Genomic DNA, 17,384 nt, shown 5'->3' on the forward strand with positions numbered 1-17,384 from the left:
CGGCCGAGCGAACACCCGCGCCTCCTGGGGCCCGCGGCGCTCTGACTGGGCGGGGCTGCCCACCCCCCGGCCCCGCCGGCCCTGACCTTGGACTGGGGCCCCAAAGACGGGGGCCCCCGTGGCTCAGCCTGGAGCCGGGCAGGAGGGAGACGGGGGAGCCCCGTTCCGGTGTGGTGGGCTCAGTAAACACATGTCTGTGAGCACGTAAGTGGGTGAGGCCGCAGGGGCGTGGCCCCCTGAAGACTTGCGGGGGCGGGGTGAGGAGGGCTTGCGGGAAGTGGGGGCCCACCCGAGGGTCCTGGAAGGAAGGCGTGTGTCCGTGGCGGGCCTTGAGAGTGAACAGCCTTGGTCGGAGGGGCTGGTGGGTGCAGCTCCTCGAGACTCCGCCCACCCCGTCTCTCCAGGGCTGGCTCCCGGGCCATATGCGAGGGAATAGGGGTGCCATCCAGACACCCTCATTCCTGGGACGCGGTGTCTCCAAGGCAGGCCTGCTGCTGGGCGCTGGGCACTGGGCGCTGCGTGCGCCGCTCGGCTGGCGGTCAGGCCGAGCGCCCTCTGGTGGCGGTTGAGCCTGGAAGTCGGGCAGCAGCCAGCCACCGAGCCGTAGCCACCTTGCCTGAGCCGATGGCCCTGCGCGGGGCGGATTTAGGGCACAGCCCGCCTGAGTTAAGGCCTTTGAGGTCTGCGTCGGCAGCCTCGCCTCCAGGGCGTCCCTGCTAACCTCTGCTGCGCAACCTCTCGGAACCCGGACTCTCCCGCCAGAGCCTTGGTGCTGGGTGCCCGGGGGAGGCGTCAAAGCTCTTAGGATGTCCCCCGTCACCTGCGTGGGGCTCCAGGCCCAGCTGTTTAAAGAGACGCCATGGGAGCGGCTCCCCACGTGGTGATCCCCCACGTGCAGTCCCCGAGCGGCCGGCTCCCATCGCCGCTGGTGCTGGGGCACACAGGGGGTGTGGGGCGTAGAGGCCATGGTCTGGTGCTGCCCCGGACAGGTGCCCAGCAACTCCCCAGTGTGGCCTCAGAGGGGCCCTCTGACCTGAATGGACCCAATGGGTGAGGGGGCTGCCCGCCCACCCCCTTGTTCAGCCCCAAGAGGGGCAGAAAGGCTGTCCCAGGTGGTGGGGGCGGGGGGAGAACCACCCAGAGCGGATGTCCAAGAGAGGCAAAGCGGCTGATCTATTTTTATATATCTACACACGGTGCATGTTCTCTCCACAGAGTCTGATTCACAAAAATAACTTAAGAACTAAGAACTTGATTGATTATCTTAATAAATGTGCAAACCCAAGGAGGCTGCCGCCTCTGTGTTTCTGCGTCCCCCGGACTCTGTGGGGCAGATTTTCCTGGCCCCTGTACTCTGTGGCCACCCCCTCTACCCCACAGCCTCCCCCTGGCCTCTAACTGCTTGCGGGGAGCCGGGAGCTAGGAGGGACAGGACCTGTGCCCAGCATGCACTGGCCTCACCCAAGAGCCAGTGATACGCAGACACCCAGGCCCCACCGTGGGACTTGGGTCTGGGGGTGATTCTGGGGCCGGGGGCCCTGGGAATCGGTGTTTCTCGGTGCCCAAATCCTTTGTGTTCTGGGTCCCAGCCCCCTGCACCGATGGCCCCGGAGAGGAGCCCCGAGCCCCTCCGCAAAGAAGGTGGTTCCAACCCCCGTTAACATTTGTTTCTCTCCATCTTGTCCGTGTCTTTGGAGGGGCCTCCGGGGTGAGGCTCCGGAGCCGGGCCTCGAGGCTTTGTGCGGGAGGCAGATCCCTCCTTCCAGGGGTGGGCCACAGCAGGACAGCGGGCAGGGACGCCTGTGGCCTCCTGATGCCGCAGCGGGAGGCGGCGGGGGCGGTGAGGCCACGCGGGCTCACGCACCCCCACGGCGCAGCCACGCTCCAGAAGCCGCCTTAAACATTCGTGTGGGTTCACTGCGTTCCCCGTAACCTGCTGAGATGGGCGTCCCCGTGAATCCACTCTACAGAGGAGTAAGGCACAGACAGGGGGAGTCACTTGCCCAAGGTCACACAGCCCGTGGGAGGCAGGGCCAGGATCTTACCCACTCGGCTGCCTGCCTCCGTGGAGGACGGTCTCCAACAGGACGGGGCCCCGGGTGAGCCCAGGACAGGCTATGTCACCGTGAGGGAGACTCCTGAGGCCTCCGCTGGCCGTGTGGACAGGCAGGACACAGCCTCAGAGAGTCCGGCCCGTTTAGACACGGCCTCCGTGCAGACATGCACGCTGGGGTGGCTTTCTGCCTCACGAGTTCACAGGCACAGGCTGGACAGCAGTCACAACGTCGATGTGTCCTCGCCGCCTGAAGGGAAAGTGGGTGGGGCTTCCTGGCCCGTGAATCCAGTGGCCTTGGAGGGGCCCCCGTGGTGGCCCTTCGAGATAGAACTTTGGAGGCCAGCGGCAGCCGACAGCCCCGGCAGGACCCTCTGGCGCTCGTCCTTGCCCTCGGGGACTGAGACGGTGTCTCTCCCTTTCTCTTTCACGAGGTCACGGTCGTCACTTCCGTCTTGGTTGTGCGCGCCCGACCTTGCACTTGGTGTCTCTGATCGCCGTTCTGACCACGTGGATAGCTTGTCCCTGAGGACACGGGAGTCGCAGACAGCTCCTTGTATAAAGGGGCGCAGTGAGGCCCGACCTGGGAGGAGGAGAAAGTGGGGAGCAAGGGCAGCTGCTCGTAAGGCCCCCGAGGGCTCCCCGGTTTTCGTGGGAACCCAGAGGACCAGGAGGTCAGGCGGAAGCGCTGCCAGTTTTGTCCAGATATCGGGATTTCCGCCCCCAAATAAACAGACCGGAGGAGTCTCTTGCCCTTGCAAAGCCCTTTCACTTCCCCCGGCCCCCCACGCGCCCCAGAGGAGCAGATGTCCCTCACAAAGTCCCGCCGGGGGTGGGCCCAGCGGCTGGAAAAAGGGCGTGTCGCTTCACGTCTGTAAGCATCTGCCAAAGGGGCCCACGGTCGTGCCTCCCAGGCCCGGGACGTGAGAATTCGCGCTGCCCGGGCCCTGCTGCAGCCGGGCCAAGCTGGGACCCTCCTCGGGGGGCAGGGGCAGGGCAGGGCAAGGGCGTCCGCCCCTTGTGCTGGGCCGGGAGCACCTCAAACGTCTGTGGGCCGGCTCTGGCCCCAAACAGCCCTCCTGACCCTCTGCTGGGGTCACTCTGGCCCGTCTCCGCGTTCACACAAGCCCCAAATCAAACTCAGCAGCTCCCCCTCCAAACAGAGGGCCTCATCATCCGGATCATCGCTGTCCTGTGCCCCCCTCCCCAGTAAGCGTGACAAGGACAGCAGCCCAGGCAGCCGGCAAGCCCTCGGAGCTGAGCCGCGTGCTCTCTGCCGGCAGCTGGCCCCGCAGTCGGGATGCCCCTCGCTTCCGGAGCGATGAGAAGCAAGGACAGTCGGTCACAGGGCCGCCCAGCCCTCCCGGCTCCCCGGAGGGCCCGTCGGAGCGATGACCGTCCTCAGGCCTCGCACGGGCAGAACGGCCAGGGAGCCCGCCCACCAGCGGCTGCGGCTCCCCGTCTGCTCCTTCATCTGTCACACCCTTCTTGTCTGCTCCCCGCTGGGTCACTCCACAGGGGACACTCCACAGGGGAGGGAGCAGTGTTCTCTCCAAGAGAACCACGATGGTGCAGTGTTCCATTTTACAGAGGAGGAAACTGAGGCACAGAGGGTTCAAATGACCTGGAGTCACACAGCCATTAAGTGGCAGGGTGAGGAGGGAGCCCGGCGGCTGGCCTCAGGCTGCCCTGCTCCAGGCCGGGGGCTCCGTCTTGCCCCCCTCGGCTGAGCTGCGCGTCCCGCTCCCACACGGGGCTGCCTCACCCGCTTCTCTCTCTCAATCCACCCTTGAAAGCTCCAATCACCCCAGTTTCAGAAAACCAGCAAATTACCTTGTTGGGGCTCCTTCTTTCTCAGAAAATGCTGGGCCCTCACACTGACCTATGTGTGGCCACTCTGGGCTCCCAAATGTCCCTGGCTGGGTCTCCTCTCCCAGCCTTCGCCCACACACGTTCCCTCCATTCAGCCCACCCTGCCCCGAGAGTTTCCTCCTCCAGGAAGCCACCGTGACTGCTTCATTGAGTTATCACAGTGTCCACATCACCCAGCCCCCAGTGCCCTGGGGACCGGTCTGTCCCTGTCCCCGCTGAGGGTTGTAGCTCTGTAGGCCAGTGTCCTTCCACAGAGCTTCTGGTGACTGACTAGAGACCCCCTGGCCACACGGAAGGAGGCAGGTTCCAGGCACGGGTGAAGCTCCAGCCCCGCACCCCCCACCACAGTGGGGGCCACAGACGCCCCATCAGAATCCCATGGCTGCTGGTTGAAAATGCAGATTCTGAGGCCCCACCCTCAACCTGCAGATTCATGCTCATTTTCTCTAGCTGGGGCCCAGGAATCTGCATTCAATCAACTCCTCAGTGTCCTAAAACACGCAGACATTTGTCAACAACTGTCCTTCCCTTTACAGATCACATTGTGGCTTTCTATCAGATCTGCTCCTCACGGAGTCCGTTCACTTAGCACAGTCGCCTAGGGGGTCAGCCAATGACAGGGTTAGAAAGGAGAGACCTGAGCTCTGCCCTATAGGGTTCTGTCTGATTTGAGACATGTGGCGTGTCATCGATACCCCGGGGGGACAAGAAGACAGAGGGATACGTTCTTAGAGGAGGCAGTGTCCCAGCTGGGTTTTGAAGTGTGTGTAGGAGTTTTCCAGGGAAGTGAGGGCCAGAGGAGCACCACAGGCCTCCACTTTCAAGCTGGAACAGAGAAAACCAAACAAGATGCGGGTGAAATGAATCCTTGGGAGGTGAGGACGGTTGGTAGGCTGGAGCACAGGGTGGACCCTCTGCTGGTGCCAGGAGGCCGTGAGCTCTGCTTACACCCCGCACACACCCCGTGTTGGGTCCGGGCCACTGGAGCTCAGAGAAGACAGACAGAGGTGCCAGAGGCCGCGGAGACAGGGGGCTGGCAGAGATGATCATGTGGGCAGAGACTTGGGCCCCTACCCTGCACTCTGGTCTGACAGCCGCTGAAGGAGGGGCCATGGGGCTCTGGGGCCCTGGGTAGCGCCGGCATGTGTGGCCAACCCCTGGTGGCTGGTGTGGCCACCACCACCTGACCCGTCCTGGACTCCAGAACTGGGGGCAGGTCTACACCAGGAGTGGAGGGAGGCCTGTGGCCAGGACACGGCCCTTGGCTAGCTCAACACTGCCACCTGCCAGCCTGCCTCAGTACTGCAGCCCAAGTGCCACGGGGAACCCTGGGGGTGGTGCCCCAGGCCCGCTGCCACCGTGGGGGGCACTCGGAGGCTCCCCAAGTCTACACAGAGCGTCACCACACCGCACTACATGCCTTGCCCCACGGCACAGGCTTGCAGGATGGACTCAGGGCGACGCGCAGTGCCAGGGAGGCTCATGGGCGGTGTCCCCTGCGCCCTCAGACCCCTCCTCCACGCCACCCCCACCCCTACATCCTGGGACCCCAGCTACACACCCCGAGGAGGTGGGGTCCTGGGCACCACGCGTGGAGGTGGGGCAGGGGCCTGTAGTGTGCTGGGCGCACGTCTGGTGAGGGCAGGACCGCTCCCCACCACTGGCCCGTGGCCATCCCGGCTGGCTAGGCCCCGTCAGAGTCCTGGAAGCTTGGTTCCAAACTAAATTAACACCCTCCCCTTGGTCAGACACAGCGGCCTGTTCACAAGTCAGCTGGGCCAGAGTGGGCCCCTCTCTGGGTATTTGGGGGTGTCCGTCCCTGGATGGGCCAAGGGGCCAGCAGCACGGGGCCAGGAGGCTGAGGGACAGGGACTGGGTGGACTCTGGGACCACGACACTCAGGCTCAGCACGAGGAGCATCCGAGGGCCCACGGCACACGTGTGCCAGGCACACCGACAGGACCGGGGGTCTGGGGGGCAGGGACAACTCCTGAGCGCCCTTCCACTATCAGCACCCGGCCGGGCCTGGCAGTGGGGCTGAGAGGTGCACCTGTGACCCAGCACTGGGCGGGGCCTGAGGCTTTGGGCAGAGCATGGAGGGCTCAGGGCAGGCTCGGGTGGCAGACACGGGGTGTGGGGGGGTGCTGGGGGAGGGGTGGGCGGGGTCATAGCGAGCGGGGGAGGGGCTGCCCCAGCCAGACTGCCAACTCCTGGACCTCAGGCTCTGCTCCCGTGTGCAGAAGCCAGAGCAGGACACCTTTCAGGGACGCTCCAGCCAAAGCCACGAGAGGCGGCCTGGCTGCTGAGGGCTGTCCTCTCTTCTGCTTCGTGGCGAGGAGAGCGGCAGCCGCAAAGGCTCTGCTTCCGGCAGGACAGCGGCAGCCGTGAAATCAAACGTATTTAGCAAGTATTGACGACGGCCATCTTGAGCACACCTGTGGTGCCCTCCCCAGGCGTGCACACCCTGTACTCCCCGCATGGTGTGAATATTCGGTACCCCCAGCCCGGTGTGCACACCCCGTACCCCCATGCACGTGTGTGAATACTCGGTACCCCCACCCCAATATGTACACCCCGTACTCCCTGCACGTGTGTGAATACTCGGTACCCTCACCGCGGTGTGCATACCCCGTACCCCCATGCACGTGTGTGAATATTCGGTACCCTCACCCCGGTGTGCACACCCCATACTCCCCGCACGGTGTGAATACTCGGTACTCTCACCTGGGTGTGACTGTCCGATGCCCACATGGTGAGAATGTTCCCCTTTGAAGGGGACAAGTCTGGCGACTTTAGGGGTGATGTTTCCTAGCCCCTCCAGGGTCACACTCCCACTGTCCCCCAAGGCTGGGGCAGCAAAGAAGCCTTCGTATCTTGAGTATAATTCGCTTTTTAATGAGAACAATGTGTGTAAATGACAGAACACCACCGCCATGCGCAGATGGCGGTCACAGAATACCCATCAGATTCCTTCTGCCCAAGGAAGGCCGTGGGGGGCAGGGAGGACGAGGGGGCCCATGAGCCGGCAGCCTGGCCCCTCAGGCCCGCGGACGATGGGCTCACTGACTGGCAGCCTGCACACACCTCTTGAACGGTAAGCAGAGATGGAAAGCGCAGCAGCAAGAATACTGGGTCAAGTCCTTCCTTGCGTAAAACATCTGAACTAATTCATCGAAGGTATCAAAAATATACCCTGTAAACCAATACATCATTTACACCTGCGTTTCCTTCCCACCGCCGCGGCAAACACGTGAGAACGAACAGTCCGGCCCCTTGGAGCCTCCGCGCCCCAGACGCCGCCCGGCCCTCTCGCCCGTCCGTCTGGCCTCACTGGCTTTGCAGCGGTCTCGCTGACCGGGGCGGCCCGTGGGGACCCGGACGAGACGCTGGGGGCTGGACAGGGCCTGTGTCCGTCTGTCCAGAGCGATAAGCGGGATGGGGACGGAGGGAGGGTGCGGGGGCTGCTAGCTCAGTTTAGACTTTGGTTCCAAATGTGTTAAGGGGGGAGGCAGTGGCATGGGAGGTGCGTGGTCGTCCGGCTTTGGGTCCCTGGCCGCCCCGGCTGCGTGCGTGTGGCCACCGCACACCGCCGCGCCCCCTCCCTGGCCCCTCCCCTCCCGAGCACCAGGTAAACATCCCCTGAGAAAGGTCACTGCACAGGGCCAGCCCGGGGCGGGAGTCGTAGTTAAGGCTTTAGACAGGCAAGGATGCCGGCTCTGGACGGACGGACGGACAGGCGCGCAGGCAGACTCAGGGGCTCCTTCCTCAGCTGGGGAGGGGGTGGGCAGCCGCCCCCTCCTCGCCCGGCTGCTCCGGCCTAGGGCTGGGCCCCGGCGCAGCCCCCAGCCCGTGCTGACGGTCACTCGCTGTCGGAGAGCGTCTCGTACTGTGAGCAGAGCAGGGGCTTGGGCTCCTCGTCCCAGGCGTGCTGGGGACCCGCGAGGGGCCCGCTGCCCGCGGGGAGGCCGGGTGGGGGCGGGGAGGCCATGACGCCCGCCTGGAGCCGCATGATCAGGGGGTTGTAGGGAAACGGTGTGGAACCTGCCGGAGACACCAGGAGAGACGGCCCCTGTGAGCTGGGCACCCCCCACCGCCCACCGACCCAGCACGCCGGGGACAGGGCCTCGGCCTCCCACGTGTGGCCGCTGTCCCAGCGCATCCCGAGAGCAGTCTCCAGGCCACCCACCTCTGCTCGCTGATACCCCTCCCCCACCGCGCCCGGCCACCTGCCGCCAGGACGGGAGCGGCCTCCTTGCTCTTCCCGCCCTTGCCCCTCGGGTCTGTGCTCCCGCAGGCACTCTCCACTTAGAACCTTCCAGGGGCTCCTCATGCCCATGAAGAAAACTAGGCTCTCTGCAGCCCGCCAGGCCTGTGGGATCGGCCTTCTCCATTCACTTCCTGAACCTGTCTGCCCCTCTGGGCAGATGTCCCCACCCCCCACCCCCGGTGACCTGTGCTCTGTGCTGGCGACGGTGACAGGCCCGCCCAGGCCCCACGCCCTGCTGCCCACCTGCGGATGAGGGCCGGTCCTCCCACACGCGGTTGGTGAGTGGGGTCCGGCGGTTGCAGTCCCCCTCCGAGTGCACTGAGGAGACGGAGGGCGGCCGGTCCCCGGACACCAGGCCCGGGGCCGGGGACTTGGCTTTTCGGCTGCTGGGTCTGCCAGAGACTTTGGCCTTCCCGCCACCACCTGCAGGAGGACACAGGGGAAGGGGCCACGTTGGTCTGTGCGGACGGCACTCACATGGAGGGGACGGGCGGGGGAGGCCCTGGCCACCTGTCTCCCAGGCCCCCACAGAGGACAGAACAGTGGCTCGGCCCCGCTGAGAAGCCAAGGTCGACCCGATGGACAGACCCAGAACGGAGCCTGATCTCGGAGGTGGGTTTCTACTAGGGAAGTGGGCTGAACTACTTCCAGACCCTCCCCCACCCCCCAGTCAGGCTGCCCTGAGGCCCGCCCACCCAGCCAGGGGCTGATCTCTGGAGCCCGAAGCCCCAGGCCTCTGATCACTGCCCCAGGGCCATCCCAGGGCCGGGGAGGCTGCAGACCTTCCGCAGAGAAGCCAGGACCCCCGAGGCCAGGCCTGGGCCCCCATTAGGTCCAGAAACTTCCTGGGACCAGCCTGTCCAGGTCAGACAAATGGGCCTGAGGGCTCCCTGCTCAGCCCTCGTTCAGCCAGGCAGCGTGTTGCTCAGGGCCCAGGCCCCCGGGGACACCCGGTGGCCCCAGCAGATGCGGAGCCCACTGGCCTGGCTGCTGCGAGCCCGGGAGGCCCCCTGCCCCACGCAGAGGCGGGTCCTCGCTCTAGGGCCCGATCTCCCCAGGAGACACAAGCCAGGGACCCGTGTCCAGGAGGGGAAGGAGGCAGGGCAGGGCCCGGGCAGCAGTGAGTGCGTTTAGAAAAGCAGCAGCTCCTTCAGCCCTAGTGGGCAAGGGGGGCGGGGGAGGGGGGGCTGGGGCTGTGCCCACCCAGCCTGGGATTAGCCAACTCCAGAACCACGTCAAACACACACAAAAATACAGTCACAAGCTCCAAAGCTGGAGGGGGCAGGTCAGAGGAGCGCGAAGGCGCAAGATTAATGACACCGGAAGGGGACGGACGGGGCGGGCGGGGCTGGAGGACCGAGGCGGGGGAGGCCTGCAGACCTGGCGAGGTGAGTGCGTGTTCGCTCCGTCCGTCAGCAGCGGTTATGGGCATAGCAGCGGGCAGGCTGGCACTGGCATTCAGAGGGTTAAAAGCATTGGCGCTGAGCGGGGGCTCCTCCCACTGATCATATTTACCCATGAGCGCCTTTCTAATAATGGCCTCCAGCCCCATGTTGGTGCTGGCATGCTCCTGCACCGCCTGGCTTCTGCAGGTCATGAGGCCTGGGAGAGAGACACACACACACAGGGCCAGGAGGGGCCGGGACAACAGAGAGGGGGGAGAAGCGGGGGGGGGGGGGAGAAGAGAGAATACACAGTGAGCACATTTCGGCAAAGCAACATGTTTATTGCCCTATCCCCCCCCCGTATTTTCCTACGGTGGTGATCGGGGTCGGGGGCTCCCTTGGACTCGGGCCCCGGGGGTCAGGGAGGTTGGGAGGCAAGATGACCAACCCCCAGTTTCTCCTACCCTGTCCTCTGGGAGATCGGAAGCCTTCTGCCCCCTGAATCCCAGCTGGGTCTGCTTTTTTTTTGGAGAAGGTAGGGGTGTGTGTGTCTGTGTGCACGTGTACACATGCGTGTGTGTGTGTATAACGGGGGCAGAAATCCGAGGGACGCCCTGTCTGGGGTCCCACAGCTGAGAGACCAGTGCGAGCCAGAGCCCGCTACTGGGTGTGAAGGGTCTGCCCTGGGTGCCCCAGGCTGGCGGGGGCCGAGGAAGAGACTCTGGCAGGAAAGGTGACCCCGCGCGAGCCCTGGGACCCTCAGCTGATCCCCCCATCCCCCCCCACCCCACTGAGCCTAGCTCTCCCCCCCCACCTCTGGGAGCCATGAGGAGAGAGAGGTGCAGAGACGGACGGTGAGGGGGGTGGCAGCCATGCAGTTACGGTGCGTGCAGGGGACAGGGCAGAGCTAGAGACCAATGCATGACCACCCCCAGCCCGACCCCCTGGTCACCAGGTGGTCAAATCAACAGACTGGTCCCAGACAGGCCCCCGGGAACGCCCACTGCTCGGCCACGTGGATAATAAGCTGTTTTCATCCACCAGGGACTCCGTCCCTTCCCCGTGTTCCTCGTGAACCATTCCGGGGGCTTCTGCAAACCCCCGGGGCGCCAATCGCCCTCAGCATCTCCGGGAAGCCAGCGGAGCCCGAGCCCCCACCGCCTGCCGTCCGCGGGCGCGGTCTGCGCGGATCTGAAAACCTCCACTGTGGCGCACCGACCGTGTGCATACCGAGTGTGGCCAGAGAGCGAGTCTTTCCGACCCGCAACTCATCTGTCAACTACACCGATGGCTTCTGCGAGGCTGGGAGTGGCACAGCGGCTTTAAGAACCACATTTCTGGGGCGCCTGGGTGGTTCAGCGCTTCAGCTCAGGTCATGATCTAGCAGTTCATGAGGTCGAGCCCCGCGTCAGGCTCCCTGCTGACCGCTCAGAGCCTGGAGCCTGCTTCGGATTCTGTCTCTCCCTCTCTCTCTGCCCCTCCCCTGCTCGTGCTCTCTCTCTTTGTCTCGCTCTCTTACTAAAGTAAACAACATTAAACAATTTTTAAAAATAAAAATCACGTATCTATGTAGCAACCATTTGCTGCCTACATTTTGTTTTTCTTTTCTTCCTCTTAGCTTCAAACCTGTTCACTGCCAGGGACACACGCTCCACCTTCTGAGCTGTGCCGTGGCCCTATTTTCCTTAGCAGTTCAAAAAAAAAAAAAGGTGAAAAAAAGCCGCGTTCCTCAGGAAAAAGCAGGCGTTCCTGCAGGGGTGCTCACGACCCCCCGCACTGAGAACACCCTGCCAAGTGGGAAGGATGACTGAGGGACACAGGCCTCTCGGTAGACGGGCGGCCAAGCGATCACAGATGTCCCGGAGCCTCCACCGGCGTCACGGGTCCGCGACCTGTGGGTGCCAGGGAGGCAGGCGGCCTGACCGCCTCCAATGCGAGGCGAAGTCTGATGCAGGCGCTGAGCCGCAGAGACCGGCGTCCGGGGAAATTTCTGTGTGTGAACTAAACGACTAAACTGCTTTTTAAAACGCCAAGCTGAACTGACGTGAAGTCTCAGCGGCGCCCCCGCGTGGACTCCTCCGCACACGCACGCCTGGGGGTCGCGTGCCTGTGTCAAGATTTGGAATGTTTCCAAAACCTTCATTCCTAACCCTGTTGTTGGTTCGACCAAACTGTCCCCTGCCTCTTGTCCAAGGCTCAGCGAAGCCCCGGGTCGAGTCTGGGTAGATGGACGAGTCCCCACTCGGAGGCCCCGATGACCCTTGGATAAAATGGTGGTCTTTTGCCCACCACATCCCCAGGCCTCCAGGCCCCCGATGGCCCCAGGGAAGGCCAGCCCAGGTCCCCTGTGCTCCTCTGGCCTCAGGCTCCCCCTGAGGACCAGAGCACAGCCCTGCAACCCCCCCTAGACAAGGCCCTGCCCACAGAGGCGCCAGGCCGGAGTCTGCTTGGGCCGTCTCTTTACACCAGACTTCCGAAGCCATTTCCAGAAAGCCCCACCATGAGGCAGCAGAAACACACACGGTGGGTCCCTAGCAGAGGCCGGGGGTCCCACGCTGAGGGTCCCCCGAGTCCGAAATGTCCTGGCGGGCTGCAGTTTTAAAAACGCGTGTGAGTTTTCACCCATCCCGGTCACACATCTTCGTGGCTCCCTCAGCCCCCAGGTGGCTGGGGTTTGTGAGTCAGGCCGCTGCTCTGTCTAGAAGATGCTCAGGCCAACCCGGAGCAAGCCTCGTACACCGAGCACCGCCCGCGCCCCGTCCGCCTTGAGTCCCCCCTAGGCCCGGCAGGGAGCTGCGCCTAATTCTGTGTGAAACACAGCAGAGGCCTTGCGGGGACCCCAGGGCAGACTCCCTGCAAAAGCCTGGCCTTTTGTGCAAGTCTGTATCCCCACTGCCGAGTTCGTGAGTCCAAAGGGAGGGACACGCCTGAACTAAGAAAGGCCCCGTCACCATGACTATGGCGGAGGCGAGGCCCCCAGTGACCTCCGAGGGCACGCTCCCTGAGTGTCCTTCCAGGCCCTGCACACCCAGCCTACCTCCCCAGCACGCAGCCATGGTGGGGGGGGCGGCGGTGATGGGGGGCGGGAGAGCAGGGTGGGGGCCGTGGTGATGGGGGGGGAGAGTGGGCAGGGAGTGGGGTGAGCAGGGGGGGCCACTGGTGATGGGGGGTTAGGGAGAGCGGGAGGGGGTGAGGAGAGAGGGGAGGGGGCCGGTGGTGAAGGGAGAAGAGCGGGGAGGGAGCAGGTGGGAAGAGTAGGCAGGGGGCCGGTGGTGACGAGGGGGCAGGGGAGGCACGGGGAGGGGGCAGCTACCTGCTCCGGTGATGGCGGGCATGTTGAAGATCTCCGTCCCCGGCTGGCCGATATCTGGAGAGGCAGGTGACAGGATGGGTAAGGCCTGAGGCCCGCAGGTCTAGGAAGCCACCCGCCCCCGCACCGTCTCCGGTGTGGTCTGGGCAAGGCCACCGTGTGGGGGCGTGTCTGACGGGCGCAGGTGTGGAGACTGCGTTTCTAACCAGCACTGGGCCAAGGGGCAGGGCTGTTAGGATTTACTTCCAGTAACCACGGAAACGGGGAGAAAAACATCACCAACACGTGAGTGCCGTGACTGGGGACACACAGCGCCCGTGGGTGGGGCCGGCCCCGACCCCTGGTTTGCAGTACGGGGCTCAGCACAGATCCGTCCGTCCAAGTTTCCGCCGCGTGCCCGCTGTGCACCATCCTAGGTGCCGCTCCTGCGCCAGCTGGCCCCCACGGCAAGGACGGCCGGGGCTCTGGGGACGCGCTCAGCGGGGAGTGCTCGGCGGGCTCTAGCACTGCGCTCCCAGCCCGCGGGCCCTGCTTCCCAGGGGCGGGCCACAGCTTACTGTATTCCGGCTCATTCCGGTTGTGGGTGTTCAGCTTCTTGTTGATCTCCTGCTTCTTGGACTTGACCATGGCGGAGTTGCTCTCGGTCAGCTTGCTGAAGAAGGCCGGCGGCTGGCTGCTGTTGCCTGGCGATCTGGAGCCCACTCTGCTGTGGGGACCGGAGAACTCAGGTCGGTTTGATCGGTGTGGCGCTTACATGCCTTTGACAATGGGGTGCTTACGACCTGACCTGCCTTACAAATTCAGAACCAAGCTTTTCCTACCCCATGCCCACGTCTTTCATCTCTTAAGGGCCACGGCTCCTGCAATCTTCTCTGTAGCTCCCCTATCCCTGGGCTCGGGGGGTCTCTGGAGAGCCCCAGCTGCTCTGGGGGGCCGTCCCTGTCTACGGTGCAGCACCTTTAGCTCGTGGTTTCCCAGCTCCTCGAGCGCCGGCAGCAGGGGCCTGGCCTGAGCCGAGGGGTGAAGTCCACGGCACAGGAAGCTGCCGCGGACGCCCCTCAGGCTGTAGCCTCTGCTCTGCAGGTCTGGGGTCTCAGCCACACACTAAGGGCTTGTGGACCCCCAGCCACACAGCGGTGGACCAAGGCCACGGGTGGCCCCGGGACCGGGTGGGGGTGCCATGGAGGTACCTGGGCTCCACCTGGTCCCCGTCCCGGTACAGCAGCGGGTACATGGCGCCTCGGGGGTGCCCGGGCTCCGCCATGCCCTCGGGTGGGGACACGGGTTCGATGGCGTCCTCACTGCTGCCCAGGGCAGACGTCTTGCTTGGCTCTGGAGACCTGAGCGGAGAGAGTGTCTGTGGTCAGAGTTGGGCGTGCTCTCCCGAAATGTCCCAGAGTTGCGTCCCTCTCTCCCGCTCTGCCCTCCTCTAAATCTTCCTGTGCGGGCCAGACAGGCAGCTTCAGGCTCTGCGGGCCACTGGTGGCCTCTGCTGTGTTTCTTCTTTTCCAACTTTCTAAAAATGCAAAACCGCCTCTAGCTCAAGGGCTGGGGGCTGGATTTGGCCCGTGGGTGGCGGTCAACTGACCCTCGCGCACCCCACGCCAGGTGCCCCAGTGTTCCCCCAGAGGTCCTGCCCTCGCACCCCTGTGCCTCGCTCATGTGGTGCCCCCTCCAGCCTAGAGATGGGGGCTGCCCGCGCCTCTCCAAGCCCCAGCGAGCCGGGGGACCAGAAGGGAGCGCAGGGAGGCTGTGCTCAGAGCCCTCGGCTCTGGTTCGAATCCCGGCTCTGCCGCTTTCGGGCTGTGTCCCTGCAGATGAATGAGCTCGTTTCTCTATACTTCGGTTATCTCACTGGGGACGTGGGGAGTGTCGCGGTGCAGTTAGCACGTGCTGTCCGGAGCCCACAGGGTGTGACCGGCGTGTCCACTACTTCTATCCGCACCCAGGCCTCAAGCAAACCCCGCCCCCATCTCCCTGAGCCTCAGTTTCCCGTCTGTGCAATGACGCCAGGCGGGCCTCCCACCCTGCTGAGCCTGGACCTCCTACAACACACGCCTGACAAGGGCGTCCCTGAACGGCCAGGGTCACCTGTCCCCCACACTCACCTCTTGCCCCCCTCGCTGTGGGGAGAGCCACGAGCCGGGGCGCCATGGTCCGGGGGCGGGAGGTAGAGGTCGCTGGGCGGGCGGCGCAGGTCCAGGACGGGGCAGCTGGCTCCAGGGAAGGAGTAGAGGGGGGCGGGGAGGGGTGCGCTCAGCTGCTGCGGGTGGTGCCGTGTGTAGTCCTGCGTGATGACCTCCTGCGGGCCGAGGGCCAGGGACCCAGAGGTGCAGGGTCAGGTGGCAGCCACGCTCACCGGAACCTCCCCGGTGCGCGGCGGCCGGCTCAGCTTTGGGGACAGAGCCGGGCAAGGTTCTCGGCTCCCTGGGTGTTCCGGGCCTGCCCACAGCTGCCTGGCGTCCCCGCGTGCGCAGAGTGGGGGCTCCGTGTCACGGTCGTGGGCCCCACGCAGGCCCGGGTCCGCAGGCAGCGTACAGAAGCGTGGTCACGAACTCACGCACCCAAGGCCCCGTCAGCTGGGTGAGGGGCGGCCACCACCGCAGAGTTTGAGGCTCCGGAGTTCCTGGCACGCCTGCCCTGTCCAGCCCTATGTCCCCCGTCCAGTCTGCCGGGACTCGGTTCACCCACCAGGCCGAGAGGCTGCATGTGACACTCCCCCCTCCCCGGGGACCGCGTCCTCACCAGGGCCGGGGGCAGAGAAGGGGTACTTACACTGATGTGCTGGGCCAGGGTGACCACCCTCTGGTGACCTTTGACCCCGGGAGTGGTCTGGAGCAGCGGGCTGGACGCCGGCTGGCTCTCGGGCAGCGGCCGCAGGTGTGGGAGGTGCGCAGCCTCACCGCCCAGCTTCCCGGGGCCTGCGGGCAGAGAGAGCCGGTGAGGCTGGGGAGTGGGGTGGGGCGCGGTCCCCCAATCCCGCCCTGGTCTCATGGGGCCGGCGCAAGTGGGGGTGCGAGGGTGCCGGGCGAGGTGGGGCGCTACCTGGCTGCTTGTGCCGCAGGTCCCCCTCCAGGTGGCTCTTATCGAGCTCCTCCAGGTGCTTGGGGAGCCCCTTGTCATGGGCCAGGCTGGGCGAGCTGACGGGGCTGACGGGCTCCACCCCATCGGGGCTGTAGCTGCCGGCATGGTAACCTGCAGCGGGCAGTGCCCCGGGTCAGGCCGCACCAGGACTGGGGGCTGCAGCCGCCCCGCCCTCCCCTGCTGGCTGGGGCCCCCTGATCAGAAGGGGGCCGCGGGCCGACGGAGAGGAAGTGAGTCAGAGCAGGGGCTGCTGGCCGGCCAGGGATCGGTGGGTGTATCGAGAAAGGGGGGCAATGGGGCGGTGGGGTGAGACAGAGTCAGAGGAAGAACTCAGATGGACACACAGTAGAGAAGCCAAGAGATGGCCACTGACCCAGGGACAGGGGGAAACACAGAGCCAGACGGTGGGGGCTGTGGGGGGGACGAGTCTCCAGGGGAGGGGTGCAGGAGTGAGATCGGGGGGGGGGGGTGACGCAGGGAGGGACACTTGGGTTCCAGGAGCTGGCCTGGACCACAGTCCCCGCAGACCCTGGTCCAGCAAAGAGGAGCCCTGAGCAGGGACCAGAGGTGGGAGACGGGGCCCGAGGCTACCCTTCTCCCAGGAGATGCCGGGTGGCAGGTCAGCAAGGGCTCGAGGGGCAGGGGCATCCCCAAGACTCCCTCACGGCCTGGGCAGAGTGCAGGGGTGAGCGCCTCCTGGAGAGCGGGGCGCTCCCCTCCCCGCCCAGCCCCTCCCCCGTCTGCCTGGGGCATGCTCCGAAGCAGACTCGCCCGCGCGGTGCCCGCGCCCCTCTGCAGCCCCACGCCCTGCTCCCCAGACACAGGCGCAAAGGTTGGGACATGGGAGGCGCGGCTGAAGTCAAAATCACAGACCCATTCATTAAAGGAAAAAAAAGCAAAAATCCAAAAAAAAAGGTATCATGATAAAACAACGTGAAATGATGAGGTGCCCCCAGGTCAGGGGTGGGCGGTGGCTTGAGGAACAGTCATCGGAGCGTGCAATCGACGAGAATGCGTTTAAAAACAAAATTCCAAAACCAACGTAACACGGGGGGAAATAAAAAGCAGAGATCTGAAAATATCTTTAGGCCACAAGACGGGGTGGGCGGGTGGCGGGGCCGGAAGTCTTACCATCGCGAGGGGAGTCGTTGGCCAGCGAACCTCCTTCTCGCGGCCCTTTATCGTGAGCAATTTGACGCATGATTATCGCGTCTATGAAGGTGGCCGCTGTCAGGGTGGTCTTACCCAGAGAACGGAGCTCCAGCTCCTGGATGGAAAAGGGTTTACTTTGAGTCTTTTCCCGGTGCAGGTCCGCGGCTGAGGCGGGCGGCGCAGGCTGGTCCGGGCTGGCGTGGTGGGGCGCAAGGCTCTTCGCCGGGGTGCGGGCGATGGCCGTGTGGCTGGAGCCGGGGG

At 64.8% G+C, this 17,384-nt stretch overlaps 2 protein-coding genes across 6 annotated transcripts in view; one reads left to right on the plus strand and one right to left on the minus strand.

Moving 5' to 3' along the window:
* LOC115277288 (refilin-A) overlaps positions 1 to 1,285 on the plus strand; it is a 237,868-nt gene extending 236,583 nt beyond the window's left edge. For all 5 annotated transcript variants that reach the window (XM_029921336.1, XM_029921339.1, XM_029921338.1 and 2 more), the window contains one exon: positions 1 to 1,285. In XM_029921336.1, the coding sequence (XP_029777196.1) occupies positions 1 to 45 (45 nt within the window). In that variant the 3' untranslated portion in view covers positions 46 to 1,285.
* Positions 1,286 to 6,797: 5,512 nt separating this feature from the next.
* The window catches only part of NCOR2 (nuclear receptor corepressor 2), a 174,502-nt gene continuing 163,915 nt past the window's right edge, over positions 6,798 to 17,384 (minus strand). The window contains 10 exon segments of the mRNA XM_029921630.1: positions 6,798 to 7,966; positions 8,436 to 8,615; positions 9,573 to 9,794; positions 12,891 to 12,944; positions 13,445 to 13,593; positions 14,078 to 14,227; positions 14,996 to 15,189; positions 15,663 to 15,808; positions 15,933 to 16,082; positions 17,217 to 17,384. The exon segment at positions 17,217 to 17,384 is cut by the window's right edge and continues 44 nt beyond it. Of these exon segments, the coding sequence (XP_029777490.1) occupies positions 7,785 to 7,966; positions 8,436 to 8,615; positions 9,573 to 9,794; positions 12,891 to 12,944; positions 13,445 to 13,593; positions 14,078 to 14,227; positions 14,996 to 15,189; positions 15,663 to 15,808; positions 15,933 to 16,082; positions 17,217 to 17,384 (1,595 nt within the window). The 3' untranslated portion in view covers positions 6,798 to 7,784.

This window comes from Suricata suricatta, chromosome 14, assembly GCF_006229205.1.
Source record: "Suricata suricatta isolate VVHF042 chromosome 14, meerkat_22Aug2017_6uvM2_HiC, whole genome shotgun sequence".
Taxonomy (NCBI): domain Eukaryota; kingdom Metazoa; phylum Chordata; class Mammalia; order Carnivora; family Herpestidae; genus Suricata; species Suricata suricatta.